General features: G+C 36.5%; 1 protein-coding gene across 1 annotated transcript in view; it reads left to right on the plus strand.

Moving 5' to 3' along the window:
- Nucleotides 1–17,180, plus strand: part of LOC133636407 (uncharacterized) — a 180,996-nt gene that overhangs the window by 137,408 nt on the left and 26,408 nt on the right. Inside the window, exons 8-10 of the mRNA XM_062030399.1 lie at nt 2,663–2,710; nt 4,776–4,894; nt 10,051–10,267. Coding sequence (XP_061886383.1) covers nt 2,663–2,710; nt 4,776–4,894; nt 10,051–10,267 — 384 coding nt within the window. The remainder of the gene's footprint in view (nt 1–2,662; nt 2,711–4,775; nt 4,895–10,050; nt 10,268–17,180) is intronic.

A 17,180-nucleotide genomic window follows, 5' to 3' on the forward strand; every position in this document is an offset into this window, starting at 1 on the left:
GGTGTTAACGCAAAACCACTTCCAAACATTCCATAGCTATCAGAGACCACATGTAAACAGTGGAATGCACAATGGCTTCATTCATTAGTTGTTGTTTCAGGGTCCTGCGCGGGAACACGCTCGTTATCAGTTGCAACGTATCAGGTTAAGCAGGTAGAGATGAAAGTATGCTCTCTGTGGTGCAAAAAAATAAATAAAAAGTCCTCTCTAACCACTGATGCCTCAGAACTTGTTGAACAGGGTGACATATGTACTTGTGTTTGGGTACACCTTAATAAAAAAACAGCAAAGCAATGCAACACATTGTCAATATCAGGATTATAATGCCCATTAAATACCCGTGTCTACATTGTGATGAAGGGATTAAGAGTAATAATTGTCATTATTATTAACACGGTGCCACATTGTGGCCTTTTTGCAGCCATGCATTTGAATCCTTTGTTTAATTGACCATCATAGAACTACAATTGTATTGTATTGCATTCAAAATATTTGTTAAAAAAATAATTAAAAAAAATACCCCAAAACAACACAACAATTATTGATACAATAAAAATAATAATACAAGAAATAACAACATAGTTATTTTTAGAACATGTCTACAGTTTCACATGCCAACCTGTCCGAAAAGGAGTAGGAAGAAGTACCACTTTCCAGTTTGGAAATCATTTCTATCGCAGTTGTTGTGATTAATTTGTTTAGAAAAAAAAGCTTGGATTTATATTCTATTACTCGTTTAATTAACTCAGGCCGCATGGAGTGCCCAGAACTTTAAATATGCGGACAGAGTTCCCGCGTGGCCGCTGCAATAGAGCCTACATGAGAGCGGTGCTGAGATGGAGCTTTGTTTACAAAAATAATTACATTTAACAAATGATAATAATGAAGGTTATGGCATGCATAAGAAGTGTTTATTACAACAAGTTTGACTAAAACATGCTATAAAGTGTGTTTTTCCGAATACTTGATTACAGTGGCGGGCTGTGCGTTTCCCACCTAGGCCTTCAGTGATGTTCGATTTCACTGATTACCTCTCAAAATACCATCATTTATGTCACCACATGACCATTGCTGGAGAAATACTATACAGGAACACATTTACGCACTACAGCGCATTGAAGCACATCAACAGTGTGCAAAACGTGTTATTTTCTGGCGCATTTAAAAATCAATAATTGCATCAGCAATTAAAACATATCTTAGCATGTACGCCCAAAACTAAAATTAAAATTGCAAAAAAAACAAACATATTAAACGTGAAAAAAATAAAGAAATAAAATATTTCAACTACAATTTGTAGCACCCATTCGACGTCGTATAGCCCCTCGTAGTCGGTTGATTCGAGTGGAAATGGCGGGCATTTCCACATTTCATCATCTCACAAGATGTAATAATAATAATAATAATAGATTGTATTTGTAAAAAGCACTTTACATTGAGTAAACAACCTCAAAGTGCTACAGTGTATTAAAAAAAATAAAAATAAAAAGATAATAAAAAATAGCCAAATAGCTAAAATTAGTATCCATATATCTAAAAAGAAAAAAGGCTTTTTTAAAAAGAAAGGTTTTTAAGCCTTTTTTAAAAGCATCCACAGTCTGCGGTACCCTCAGGTGGTCAGGGAGAGCGTTTCGCAGACTGGGAGCGGCGGAGCAAAAAGCCAGGTCTCCCATTGTTCGTAGCTTTGTCCTCGGAAGTTGGAGGAGGTTAGCCTGTCCGGAGCGGAGGTGTCGTGTGGAGGATTTGCGGGTGAGTAGTTCTTTGAGGTAGAGGGGGGCATTTCCATGGAGGCACTGGTGGGTTAGTAGGGAGACTTTGAATTCAATCCTGAGTGGAACAGGAAGCCAGTGAAGGGATTTGAGAGTTGGTGTGATATGGTCATATTCCCGCACTCTCATGTAGTTTCTCTTTAAATATCCTTCTTGAAAATGGCCTTGCAAATATGTTTCTGACACCTAATCAACGTTTGTTCTCCTTCTTTGTGGGTCAACACTTCCCGCTTCCTGCTAAAATGCAACTTGTGTATGGATACTCACTTTGGAATGACAAGTGAGTATCCAATTACAGTCTCGTTAACATCAGGCTACCGAGATAAGCTACAGTCAACAACTTGTGATCTGATTGGCTATCGCAACTGTCTATCAACTGTATGTGTTCTCAAATTCATCCGCTAACGGTCCCGGTGAGTATCCAATCACAGGATGAGTAAACATCCCGTTCAACGTGAGGCCAGCTAGAAGGCCTTACTGACAACAACTCGTGATCTGATTGGTTATCGCAATTGTCTATCAACTGTATGTGCCCGTTCACTTAAATCTGTTGAATCTGAAGGCCCCGGGCGGATTTGGTACAGCATGGCAACATAAGCAAGCCCAATTCTGATTGGATACAAACTCTAACCTAAAAACAGCACTGGAAGGAGCATAATATGACATGAAGAGAATATGAATGATTAATTGAACAAAATAATCGATAGCTGCAGCACTAATGGACACAATGTTAAAGGTGTTTAATTAACACAATAAGTGCATAAGTATTCCCTTTTTTGAGTCTCTTTGCTTGTGCAAAATGAACACCATCAACTTAGATTCATCCATAGCAACCCTGTGATTAATCTGATCAAAAACATGACTTTTAATAGAGGTATATGTTTTGTCCACAGCTCACCAAAGAAAAGGAACATGGCAAGCTCAACCCTCGACCCGGAAAGGTGAGTCTCCAGACCAAACACACGCTTCAGGAAGTGTTTTCCCGATACCAATATTTTGGTACCGGTACTAAAATTATTTTGATACTTTTCAGTAGTTTTCGATACTTTTCTAAATAAAGGGCACCACAAAAAATGGCATTATTGGCTTTGTTTTAACAAAAAATCTTAGGGTACGTTAAACATATGTTTCTTATTGCAAGTTTGTCCTTAAATAAAATAGTGAACATACAAGACAACTTGTCTTTTATTAGTTAGTAAGCAAACAAAGGCTCCTAATTTAGCTGCTGACATATGCAGTAACATATTGTGTCATTTATCATTCTATTATTTTGTCAACATTATTAAGGACAAGTGGTTGAAAATGAATTATTAATCTACTTGTTCATTTACCGTTAATATCTGCTTACTCTCTCTTTTAACATGTTCTATCTACACTTCTGTTAAAATGGAATAATCACTTATTTTTCTGTTGTTTGATACTTTACATTAGTTTTGGATGATACAACAATTTTGGGTATCAATCCGATACCAAGTAGTTACAGGATCATACATTGGTCATATTCAAAGTCCTCATGTGTCCAGGGACGTATTTCCTGAGTTTATAAACACGATATACATAAAAAAAAAATGAAAGAAGATGTTGTAATGCCAAAAAATATAGATGTAATCATAGTAGTATCGACTAGATACGCTACTGAACTTGATTTGTACTTGTTTACATTTTGACGCCGGTGATCTACGGTGTGTAGTGAAGCATGCTTAGCTATTCCTCGTCCTGCAGGGATGATACTTGTAAGAAACTTACTTTATTTGTCACCATGGAGGCGAGGATTAGTGATTTAGAAGTAGCTAAAACACTGCAGACTGCGGCTGGACTTTAGCCGCTAGCCAGCTAGCCGTGTCTTAAAGCATCTCTTCCTGAGGGCGTTTCAGTGTTATAACTTCACCTTTATCTTTAGTTTTTAAGCCAAAATGCTTCACTACACACCGTAGCTCACCGGCGTCAAAATGTAAACAAATGCCATGGGTGGATCTCCACCTGACATCCACTGTAATGATACCAAGTACAAGAGTGTATGTAGTCGATACTACTATGTTTACATCAATATTTTTTTAAAATTCATATTGTATTCAAAAACTCAGTAAATATGTCTCTGGACACATGAGAACTTGAATATGACCAATGTATGATCCTGTAACTACTTGGTATCGATTCGATACCTACATTTGTGGTATTGTCCAAAACTAATGTAAAGTATCAAAGAAGAGAAGAATAAGTGATTATTAAATTTTAACAGAAGTGTAGATACAACATGTTGAAACAGAAAGTAAGCAGATATTAACAGTAAATGAACAAGTACCGTATTTTCCGCACTATAAGGCGCACCGGATTATAAGGCGCACCTTCAATGAATGGCCTATTTTAAAACGTTGTTCATATATATAAGGCGCACCGCATTATAAGGCGCGCATAGAATAGACGCTACAGTAGAGGCTACGTTTACGTTATGCATCCCGTAGTTGCGAGACCTGTTGTGGCTCAATATTGGTCCATATATAAGGCGCACCGGATTATAAGGCGCACTGTCAGCTTTTGAGAAAATTGGAGGTTTTTAGGTGCGCCTTATAGTGCGGAAAATACGGTAGATTAATAATACATTTTTACAGCTTGTCCTTTATAATGTTGACAAAATAATAGGTAGATAATTGACACAATATGTTACTGCATATGTCAGCAGCTAAATTAGGAGCCTTTGTTTGTTTACTTACTAATAAAAGACAAGTTGTCTTGTATGTACACTATTTTATTTAAGGACTTAACTGCAATAATTAACATATGTTTAATGTACCCTAAGGTTTTTTGTTAAAATAAAGCCAATAATGCCATTTTTTGTTGTCCCCTTAATTTAGAAAAGTGTCAAAATACATTTTGGTACCAGTACCAAAATATTGGTATCGAGACAACCCTATCCCACAGTAATCCTGAGATATCCTACATGTTTGTACATTTTGTGATCTGGTTATGCAAAATAGTCATTCTTATTTCTGTGCGCCACCTGCACAGATGTATATTTTCGACCGGCCTGGCTTGTGTGGCCAGAGGATCGAGCTGCATAGCGATGTTGTGGACGCTACATCTTGGGACCTGCAGGAGACCATCTCCATCAGGGTGGTCAGAGGAGGGTGAGTGCATGCTTCCAAAGAATTCATACAAAAAAATTCAAAAGAAAGACCTATTTCTCTAAGGCAGGCTTACTTACTTTCAGGACTGACTATAGATTGACAATAATTTCCCAAATATATTTTGATTCAAATTTGCATATCTGTATTGGAGTCACTTTATTATAAAAAACCCAAAACCAGTGAAGTTGGCACGTTGTGTAATTCGTAAATAAAAACAGAATACAATGATTTGCAAATCCTTTTCAACTTATATTCAATTGAATAGACTGCAAAGACAAGATATTTAATGTTTGAACTGAGAAACTTCTTTTTTTTTTTTGCAAATAATCATTAACTTCGAATTTAATGGCATCAACACATTGCAAAAAAGTTGGCATAGGGGCCTTTTTACCACTGTGTTACATGACCTTTCCTTTTAACAACACTCAGTAAACGTTTGGGAACTGAGACCAATTTTTGAAGCTTTTCAGGTGGAATTCTTGTTTCTGGGTGTTGTTGATAAATGGCTTTCGCTTTGCTTTGTAGAGTTTTAACTTTCACTTACAGATGTAGCGACAAGCTGTAGTTACTGACAGTGGTTTTCTGAAGTGTTCCTGAGCCTATGTGGTGATATCCTTTACACACTGATGTCCCTTTTTGATGCAATATTATCGTAATATCATTGCTTACATGAAAAGATTTCTCCAGATTCTCTGAACCTTTTGATGATATTACGGACCGTAGATGGTGAAATCCCTAAATTCCTTGCAATAGCTGGTTGAGAAATGTTGTTCTTAAACTGTTGGACAATTTGCTCACGCATTTGTTCACAAAGTGGTGACCCTCGCCCCGTCCTTTTTTGTGAATGACTGAGCATTTCATGGAAGCTGCTTTTATACCCAATCATGGCAACCACCTGTTTCCAATTAGCCTGTTCACCTGTGGGATGTTCCAAATAAGTGTTCGATGAGCATTCCTCAGTCTTTTTTGCCACTGGTGCCAGCTTTTTTGAAACATGTTGCAGGCATCAAATTCCAAATGAGCTAATATTTGCAAAAAATAACAACGTTTTCCAGTTGGAACATTAAGTATCTTGTCTTTGCAGTCTATTCAATTGAATATAAGTTGAAAAGGATTTGCAAATCATTGTATTCTGTTTTTATTTACCATTTACACAACGTGCCACAAAGCGTGAAAATGAAAAGTAGCAGCCTCGAGTCCCGAAATTACGGTACCTGCGTGTTCAACATGGATGTCACAAAATTCCATGCAAATTCAAAGGCACTAACATTTGCATGTTTTGCAACTATTTGTTACTAATATTGGTTCAAATGTAAACAATACCCATCTCTAATAAACAATGTATAAAGCAGATTAATCACGCAATTTATTTGGTCCAGATATGCTCTTGTTAAAGCTCATTGAATGATTCCATTTTTGATCCCAATTATAATCAGATAAGTGAATATTTAACTTGTTTCCTACTATTAGCTCCCATTTAAATCCTTTGGTTTTTGCCATAAAGCCTTTCTGTGTCCCAGGACTTATTTCCTGAGTTTGTAAACAACAACAAAAACTACTTTGTCATAATAAGACATATCAATCCGATCACTGTAGTATCGACCGTATACTGATACTTAAGGTGGTATCATGACTGTCAGTATTAGTGTTAGTGGTTAGCAATCACTTACTGTATCGTCCTACGGCCCACGGAACGTTAAGCTTTTCAATCTCCAAATTATTATTTTTAAACATATAACATCGAAACTTTAGTCGCCAATATCAAAAAGAATTCCAATTGTTGGAATCGGTGCTTTTGAGTGGAATTCGGGTGGGAAGGGTTTGTTTTTATAGCAGCCAGCACAAGACACGGACTGACACGGTAGCAGATTTCTGCAGAACAGTGATATCATATCAGATCGTGGGTGTTTTTTACCCTTTGTCTTAATGTTTCGCCGTATTTGTCGCATTTTGCGTGATCGTAAAAGATGTCGATCGACGATGTGGTCTGAGAAGTAAAAGATTAGCGGCGTTCATATGTTCTTTTTTTTTTCCTCTCTCTATTTTGTTTACAAAAATCACACAGAATATCAAACGGTCCAACAAAATAACAAATAATAATACATGACACAATTCCAATTCCAAACCATTCCCAGCCCAGCAGAACTTCAAATAGCAAGCGACATAGTAATTAAAAGGTTGCTTATAAAATCCAAAAGGGTCAAACAAAAGTGAATAACATCAACAACAATATCAATAATAATAAGAATACAATATAAAAGTCATTAAAAATCATTATTATCACTCATTTCCATTGCCATCAAAGCCATTAATAAATAAACAACAGTCTAACAATGGCTTACACTTGCATGTGTTTTTAATATTCAGTGTTTTATTGTTCATAGTTAATATTCTAACTCCCACATTCTTTATTTTTATGTACATTCTGGGTGTCTTGTTCAGTGTAAAACTGTGAAATTAAATTCCCCTTTTTTAAAAGTTGGCCTGTCACAATTAGATTTTTTAGCATTTTATCCGACATTGAGTAAGTTTTTGTATTAGTGTTCCTGAAAAAGAGACCCAAGCACGCATACAGCAGATTTTTACAGCTAAATTTTAATAATAAATATTTTAACAATAAAATACAAGTATAATAAACACACACTGGCCCCTCAGATGCATTATTTTCTATCAATGTGGCCTCCGAGTCAAAATAATTGCCCAGGTGGGTGCTACGGTGTGTAGTATAGCATGTTTAGCGATTCCTTGTCCTCCAGTGATAATGCTACTTGCAAGAAACATAGTTTATTTGCCGCCATGGTGGCGAGGATTGCGAACTTAGAAATAATTTCAGTTTTAACATTTTTAAAATGTAATAGACCAAATATAATTATACAAAGATTACTATATAAAGTCAATGACTAAATATAAGTACCGTATTTTCAGGACTATAAGGCGCACTTAAAATCCTTTTTTTCCCTCATAACTCGACAGTGCGCCTTATAACCTGGTGCGCCTAATGTACGGAATAATTCTGGTTCTGCTAACCGACCTGGAAGCAATTTTATTGGGTACATGGTGTAATGATAAGTGTGACCAGTAGATGGCAGTCAAACATAAGAGATACGTATAGACTGCAATATGATGGCAATATGGCTCAAGTAGACAACACCAACATTTTATATGTTCCATTGAAAATATAGAACATTACACACGGCGCTCAAAAATCTATCAAAATGTTTTAGTACGACTTTGGTAAGCTATGAAGCCGCACCGCTTGATGGATTGTACTGTGCTTCAACGTACGAGTATTATTATGGTGTGTGTATAAGGCAGGGGTCAGCAACCCAAAATGTTGAAAGAGCCATATTGGACCAAAAATACAAAAACAAATCTGTCTGGAGCCACAACAAATTAAAAGCCATATTACATACAGCTAGTGTGTCATGAGATATCAATTGAATTAAGAGGATTTAAAGGAAACTAAATGACCTCAAATATAGCTACAAATGAGGCATAATGATGCAATATGTACATATAGCTAGCCTAAATAGCATGTTAGCATCGATTAGCTTGCAGTCATGAAGTGACCAAATATGTCTGATTAGCACTCCACACAAGTCAATAACATCAACAAAACTCACCTTTGTGCATTCATGCACAACGTTAAAAGTTTGGTGGACAAAATGAGACAGAAAAAGAAGTGGCATAAAACACGTCCTAGAAAGTCGGAGAAAGTTATACATGTAAACAAACTACGGTGAGTTCAAGGACCGCCAAAATTAGTAGGACAAAACGGCGCTCGCCAAATACTCAAATCAGTGAAGCATGTTTAATATAAGCAGTGTGCTTTATACCAATTAGGGAGGTTTGTGTCATGTTTGTCCTCCTACAGAAACCATATTAAAACAAAAAATATATTTTATTCCCCTCATCTTTTTCCATTTTTCATACAGTTTTGAAAAAGCTTCAGAGACCCACTAGGGCGGCGCTAAAGAGCCGCATGCGGCTCTAGAGCCGCGGGTTGCCGACCCCTTGTATAAAGTAAGACATATTATCTGGCGTTTGGTTTCGCAATATTATGCAAAAGCAACTTTTCTTACCTTCTGGTACCTGCTGATCTGTGTTTGGGATCTGCATAAATCCTGAAAAAATTTGCGCGTCCTCCTTTGTAGTCCGTGCCGACCCTGTAGTCGATAAGCTTCTTCTTTTTCTCCATCTTCTTGTTATGGGACATTCATCCTCCATTGTTGGCATTTCTAATATAAAATAGTGTAAAGTTCTTACTTATATCTGTCAGTAAACTCGCCATGAAAGCGCTAAAACATACCGGTGTAGTGAGTTTACATTATTCACCCAAGGAACTTTAGTTATTAGAGAGTTACGGTCGGACGGTTTTTCACGGGACACATTTCCTTGTTGTTGTTTCCGGATGAGGAGATGCTGCTCCGTTATTGATGGAAGTAAAGTCTGAATGTCATTAAAACAGTTAGCGCCATCTTTTGACACTTCTTCCACTCCCGTCCTTGCACGCTACACCGCTACAACAAAGATGACGGGGAGAAGACGCTGTCGAAGGTGAGCCACGTAAATAAGACCGCCCACAAAACGGCGCATCCTGAAGCGACTGTCAGAAAGCGGCTTGAAGATGATCTGTAAAACATCATCTATGCAACATTTTGACCAAAGAACCACCATCACATGTTATGTAGACCACAAGGAAGTGTTTTACATTTAGAAAAAAATAAAAACAATAATAATATGACTCCTTTAATGCGCTCTATAACCGGTGCGCCTTTTATATGCAAAGAGATCAAAAATAGAACATTCATCGGCAGTGCGCCTTATCATCCGGTGCGCCCTATGGTCCGGAAAATAGGGTATCTCGCTCTTAAAACTAGGGAAATCTCTAGAAATAAAGTTTTAAATCTTGAAAAGTGGCAAATATATTGCAGTGTACCGCAGATAAGTTCAGCAAGGCTTTGTAGCCATTAATCAAAATATTTAATTTAATAATAACTCGTTTGGCAGCACTAGGTTGCATAACACACTCTTACAAAAACATTTGAAGCAACACGAAACCAACTTTTTACCTTCAAATTGTAGTTGAAAAAGCCGAGCCGCGGTCTATTGTAAACCTTGTCTATGACCCTGATTGGGTCTCTTTTCCTGTCCAGCTGGGTGTTGTACGAGAAGCGTAACTTTAAAGGGGAGAAGATCGCCCTGGATGAGGGCGACATAGAGCTCACGTGCCCCTTCAATCCCCCCGAGGAGGAGCAGGTGAATGGAGAGAAGCAGCAGAACGGGGAGCAGAAGGACGAAACCAGTGAGGAGCAGACGGAAGCGAAGCCGGCCAAGAAGTTCATCATCGGGTCTGTTCGAAGAGCTGTGAGGGTAAGTGGTTGTTTTTCCCACCTGTCCAGGTATGATTAGTATTATTAGTTTAGTCGACAGTTAACTGAAGGTTCAAATGGTGGGCGGTATCAGACTGATACACTGCAAAAACTGAAATCTAAGTAAGATTAAATATCTCAAATAAGGGTGATATTTGCTTATTTTCTGTCTGATAAGATAATTCTTCTCACTAAGCAGATTTTATGTTAGAGTGTTTTACTTGTTTTAAGTGTTTTGGTCCTAAATGATCTCAGTAAGATATTACAGCTTGTTGCTGAGATTTGATGACCTATATTGAGTAAAACATGCTTGAAACTAGAATATCAACTGTTGCAAAGCTGTGTCATCAACACTCACAAGTATAAAACTACTTTTTTAAAGTAATCATTTCTTACTTCAAGCATGAAAAAAAAATTCATGACTTTGACACAATTGTGTCTCATATTAAAACAGATGACAGCCAAATGGACTTTGCTGTTTTATTTTCAATGAAACAATAGAAAATATGTACTCATAAAGTAGTACACTTGTTATTAGTGAGAATATACTTATTTTAAGGTACATTTTCTTGTTCTATTGGCAGATAATTTTGCTTAATTCAAGTAAAATACCCCTCATTTTTGTGTATTTTATTTCTCTCTTTTTGAACACTGACTTTTTGCAGTGTACCGTTCACTAGGAATGTTATCACCCATGCACTGCAAAAAGTCAGTGTTCAAAAACAAGAAAAAAAAATTCAAAAATGAGGGGTATTTTATTTGAAATAAGCAAATTTATCTGCCAATAGAACAAGAAAATTCGGCTTGTCAAGACTTTCCAAAACAAGTAAAATTAGCTAACCTCGATGAACCCAAAAATACCTTAAAATAAGTATATTCTCACTAATAACAAGTGCACTTTTCTTGGTAGAAAAAAAAGAGACCTTTTTGCACAATATGTTGAAATATATTCTTAAATGAAGTAAATGCTAGTGCCGTTATCTTGACATAATGATATGCGCTCGGCATCATGGTTTTTTTTTTTCATGCTTGAAGTAAGAAATTATTACTTTCACATACACATACTACATATACATTCACTGTACAAACACACACATACATATACTGTACATATACATTCACTGTACAAACACACATTTACACATACTGTAAATATACATTCACTGTTCAAACACACATACTGTATACACATACTGTACATATACATTCGCTGTACACACATATACACATACTGTACATATACATTCACTGTACAAGCACACATACACATACTGTACATATACAAGTACATATGCACACATACACTCATGCACATATTCACGTTTCATCAAACATATATTAACGTTGTTGCCCTAGGGTAAACTGGGTATAACACATGGCACACTGACAAAGCTTAACCTATTGTTACTATAACAATCTACAAGGTTAAGGTTGCTTCTCTTTCTTCCCCTCCATTTTTCTGCATTCTTTCGTATCTCAAGTTATCATTACGTATATGTATTGTTGCATTTGAACAATTGTATTGTTGATAATAAAGGTAAAGTACTGGTATTGTTTATTATCAATAGCACTATTTCTATTGGTATTCATATTGCTCCATTTTTAGTGTAATAATGCTCATTGTCATTTCTGTATTTTTTTTTTTACATTTTCGCTAACTGCTTATTTGCTATTACTTTTACCATCATATTTGTACATGTCGTATTTGCTGATGTTGCTCTGTTGTTGTTGTTGTTGTTGTTGTCTCTCTGTCTAATCCCCCTCTTGTCCCCACAATTCCCCCCTCTGTCTTCCTTTTTCTCTCTTTCTATCCCCTCCTGCTCCGGCCCGGCTGCACCAAATGATAATATAAATAAATACATTTAATAAAGTCAAAATACAAGTAAGGCAACAAGAGAAGTATCCTACACTTCTCTTTTGTAAAGTAAATCTGAACAGCCGATATGGGCATCTACATCTGCTATATGATTTGCCCGAGAAGCTGGGCAGGACATTATAAAAAAAAAAATTAAAAAAAAGAAATTATTACTTTAAAAAAGTAGTTTTATGCTTGTGAGTGTTGATGACACAGCTTTGCAACAGTTGATATTTTAGTTTCAAGCATGTTTTACTCAATATAGGTCATCAAATCTCAGCAACAAGCTGTAATATCTTACTGAGATCATTTAGGACCAAAACCCTTAAAACAAGTAAAACACTCTAACATAAAATCTGCTTAGTGAGAAGAATTATCTTATCAGACAGAAAATAAGCAAATATCACCCTTATTTGAGATATTTCATCTTACTTAGATTTCAGTTTTGCAGTGTGAATAATGTTGTGCAAATTAACGGTAATAAACAACAATGCAACAAAAATATAAATAAATGTTGTATAAATAATCATATAACATTGTTGATAATTGTGAAACATCTTATCTATTTGTGAAAATATCAAAGACACATTTTAACCTATTTTAAGCATCTAGACCAGACATGGGCAAAATACGGACATTCTACATCATTTTTTAGACCTTTAACATGGTAAATGGGTTATACTTGTATAGGGCTTCTCTACCTTCAAGGTACTCAAAGCGCTTTGACACTATTTCCACATTCACCCATTCACACACACATTCACACACTGATGGCGGGAGCTGCCATGCAAGGTGCTAACCACGACCCATCAGGAGCAAGGGTGAAGTGTCTTGCTCAAGAACACAACGGACGTGACTAGGTTGGTAGAAGGTGGGGATTGAACCCGGAACCCTCAGATTGCTGGCACGGCCACTCTACCAACTGCGCCACGCCGTCCCCAACATCAAAACTGTAGCCGCCATTATGATGCGCAGTGTTGTATTTTAAATGACCGTAAGTCTTGAATAGGTTTGCACTAGTATAGTATCGCGTTACTAATGAATCAAAAAACGGTACTATACTCTGTTTGAAAAGAACCGGTCCCCGGGCATGACGGCGCGTCGTCACATCGTGACATTGCTGGTTTACGAGCAGACGAGCATGTTCGGCAGTGCACAATCACAGAGTACTTACAAACAGACACAGTGTGTAGACAGAAAAGGGAGAATGGACGCATTTTGGTTTAAAAACTAAAGATAAAGGTGAAGTTATAACACTGAAACGCCCTCAGGAAGAGGTACTTTAAGACACGACTAGGTCCATTCGCAGTCGGCAGTGTTTTAGCGACTCCTAAATCACTAATCCTGGTCGGCATGGCGACAAATAAAGTACGATTCTTACAAGTATCATCCCTGCAGGATGAGGAATAGCTATATATGCATTTCTACATTAGTCCATGTCCAGATCAAAATCCAGTATACCTGGATTTTTTAAACTGGACTATCCCAAAGACCCTGAAGATTGTGTGATACAGGCACATTTCACCCCTTCTTTAGTTATTGTGGACCTCATAAATCCAGGTCTAGAGGAAAAATCACTGTATTTAAAGTTCTCAAATCCCGACTTGATTATCCCACAGACCGTGAAGATTCATAAAAACTGTTTTTATCATCTAGTCCTGGACTAATGTGATCCACATGCCTAAAAATGCTCAAATGTACCCTTATTGCATTTTCACTAGAATAAATGTTTTAAAAGTCACAAACTGTTTTTATTAAATCTACAGAGTCTGTGGGTTAATCCAATTTTTAAATAGAGTAGTTTTAATCTGGACCTGGACTAATGTGGTCCACATATGATTAAAAAAAAAGTTAAATTTTCACAAATAGATTAAAGGTTTCACAAACCATAAACATGATTTTTTTACATATCTATTTATATTTATGTAACAACATGTATTTATATTTGTGTTACATTGTTTCTTTTGTCGTCATTTAGCCCTAGTGACAACATTTTTTGGTGATCATAACATTTCAAACGAGAGGTATCAGTCTGCTGTCGACTATCAGTATCGCCCAACAATGACTCTGAGGCTGGCAAATCGAAAATTGGTACAACAGCAGGTTGATTAAAATGATGCTTTATGTTGGAAGTAGGGTTGTACGGTATATCGATACTAGTCTAGTCGTCGGTACTATACCGCCTCTAAAAAGTACCGGTTATTTTTTAGCATCACAAAAAATGTTTTCGTTTTTTCTAAATGTATATTATGTTTATAAACTCAGGAAATTTGTCCCTTGGACACATGAGGACTTTGAATATGACCAATGTATGATCCTTTAACTACTTGGTATCGGATTGATACCCAAATTTGTGGTATCATCCAAAACTAATGTAAAGTATCAAACAACAAAAGAATAAGTGATTTTTACATTTGAACAGAAATGTAGATAGAACATGTTAAAATATAATAATAATAATAATAATAATAAGCAGATATTACCAGTAAATGAACAAGTGGATTAATAGTTAATTTTCTACCACTTGTCCTTAATAATTTTGACAAAATAATGGAATGATAAATGACACAATATGTTACTGCATATGTCAGCAGCTAAATTAAGAGCCTTTGCTTGCTTACTTACTAATAAAAGACAAGTTGTCTTGTATGTTCACTATTTTATTTAAGGACAAACTTGCAATAAGAAACATATGTTTAATGTACCGTTAGATTTTTTGTTAAATTAAACACAATAATGCAATTTTTTGTGGACCACTTTATTTAGAAAAAATATCAAAAAGTATCGAAATACATTTTGGTATCGGTACAACCCCTAGTTGGAACTCAATGTTTTAGCCTGTTATTCGTATATCTATTTAATTTGATGGCTGTAAATTGTCAACTTATTGCGGTGAAATGTTCCCCTCTTATCCATATGTGAATTTTGTAAAATATTGAAAAAATTGTGTATTCATTTAAAAAGATACACTCCCAACAAACTCAATTGTTCAACTTTCATTCAAAAGTGCATGTGCTGTTTTTTGTGATGATGGTGATTCAAACATACCAAGTCAATAGAGGACCTTACCTGGGTATGCAGTGACACCTAGCGGCAACATTCCGAACTGCAGCCTAATCCACCGCATGAAGGGGCGCTTAATTGTATTGTACTATTTGAATTCTGTAAAAAGTAATTTGTGCACTCATCAACTACCTGATTATTTATGATTATGATATGATTTTACCCATTAGTATTTTTGGAACATATATTTTCATATCCTAGCTATTATGTATTACTCTCTATCCATTACATCTAGCTATTCTATTTATAAAAACTCAAAAAACATACATTTTGTTGCCCTTTATTTTTAAAGCATGTGTAATGACAATACATGTAATTATTATCAACCTTTACCGTATGTTTGTTTCTGGAGTATAAGTCGCACCGGCCGAAAATGCATAATAAAGAAGGAAAAAAAACATATAAGTCGCACTGGAGTATAAGTCGCATTTTTTGGGGAAATGTATTTGATAAAACCCAACACCAAGAATAGACATTTGAAAGGCAATTTGAAATAAATAAAGAATAGTGAACAACAGGCTGAATAAGTGTACGTTATATGAGGCATAAATAACCAACTGAGAACGTGCCTGGTATGTTAACGTAACATATTATGGTAAGAGTCATTCAAATAACTATAACATATAGAACATGCTATACCTTTACCAAACAATCTGTCACTCCTAATCGCTAAATCCCATGAAATCTTATACGTCTAGTCTCTTACGTGAATGAGCTAAATAATATTATTTGATATTTTACGCTAATGTGTTAATAATTTCACACATAAGTCGCTCCTGAGTATAAGTCGCACCCCCGGCCAAACTATGAAAAAAAACTGCGACTTATAGTCAGAAAAATACAGTTCAGACCTTACGTTTTTTTAGATTTTTGTATTCTTCTTTTGGTCCAATATGGCTCTTTCAACATTTTGGGTTGCCGACCCCTGTCTTAGAGGGACTGAATAATCCGCTCCTAAAGCATAACTATGAATGAAAGAACTCTCCTACAGTTAATACAAGATCCTTACTTATTTATCAAACATTTTTGTCATATTGCCAACAGAGGTCGCTAATGCTTAAAGGCCTACTGAAATGAGATTTTCTTATTTAAACGGGGATAGCAGGTCCATTTTATGTGTCATACTTGATCATTTCGCGATATTGCCATATTTTTGCTGAAAGGATTTAGTAGAGAACATCGACGATAAAGTTCGCAACTTTTGGTCGCTGATAAAAAAGCCTTGCCTGTACCGGAAGTAGCGTGACGTCACAGGTTGTGGAGCTCCTCACATCTGCACATTGTTTACAATCATGGCCAGCAGCAGCGAGAGCAATTCGGACCGAGAAAGCGACGATTACCCCATTAGTTTGAGCGAGGATGAAAGATTTGTGGATGAGGAAAGTGAGAGTGAAGGACTAGAGGGCAGTGGAAGCGATTTAGATAGGGAAGATGCTGTGAGAGGCGGGTGGGAATGACTAAAACAGTAAATAAACACAAGACATATATATACTCTATTAGCCACAACACAACCAGGCTTATATTTAATATGCCACAAATTAATCCCGCATAACAAACACCTCCCCTCTCCCGTCCATATAACCCGCCAATACAACTCAAACACCCGCACAACACTCTCAATCCCACAGCCCAAAGTACCGTTCACCTCCGCAAAGTTCATACAGCACATATATTTCCCCAAAATCCCCAAAGTTACGTACGTGACATGCACATAGCGGCACGCACGTACGGGCAAGCGATCAAATGTTTGGAAGCCGCAGCTGCGTACTCACGGTAGCGCGTATCCAATCCTCAAAGTCCTCCTGGTAAGAGTCTCTGTTGTCCGAGTTCTCCACAGGCCAATGGTAAAGCTTGACTGTCATATTTCGGGAATGTAAACAATGAAACACCGGCTACGTGTTTGTGTTGCTGCAGCCGTCCGCTAATACACCGCTTCCCACCTACAGCTTTCTTCTTTGCTGTCTTCATTGTTCATTAAACAAATTGCAAAAGATTC

This window comes from Entelurus aequoreus, linkage group LG20 (genome assembly GCF_033978785.1).
Source record: "Entelurus aequoreus isolate RoL-2023_Sb linkage group LG20, RoL_Eaeq_v1.1, whole genome shotgun sequence".
NCBI classification, from domain to species: domain Eukaryota; kingdom Metazoa; phylum Chordata; class Actinopteri; order Syngnathiformes; family Syngnathidae; genus Entelurus; species Entelurus aequoreus.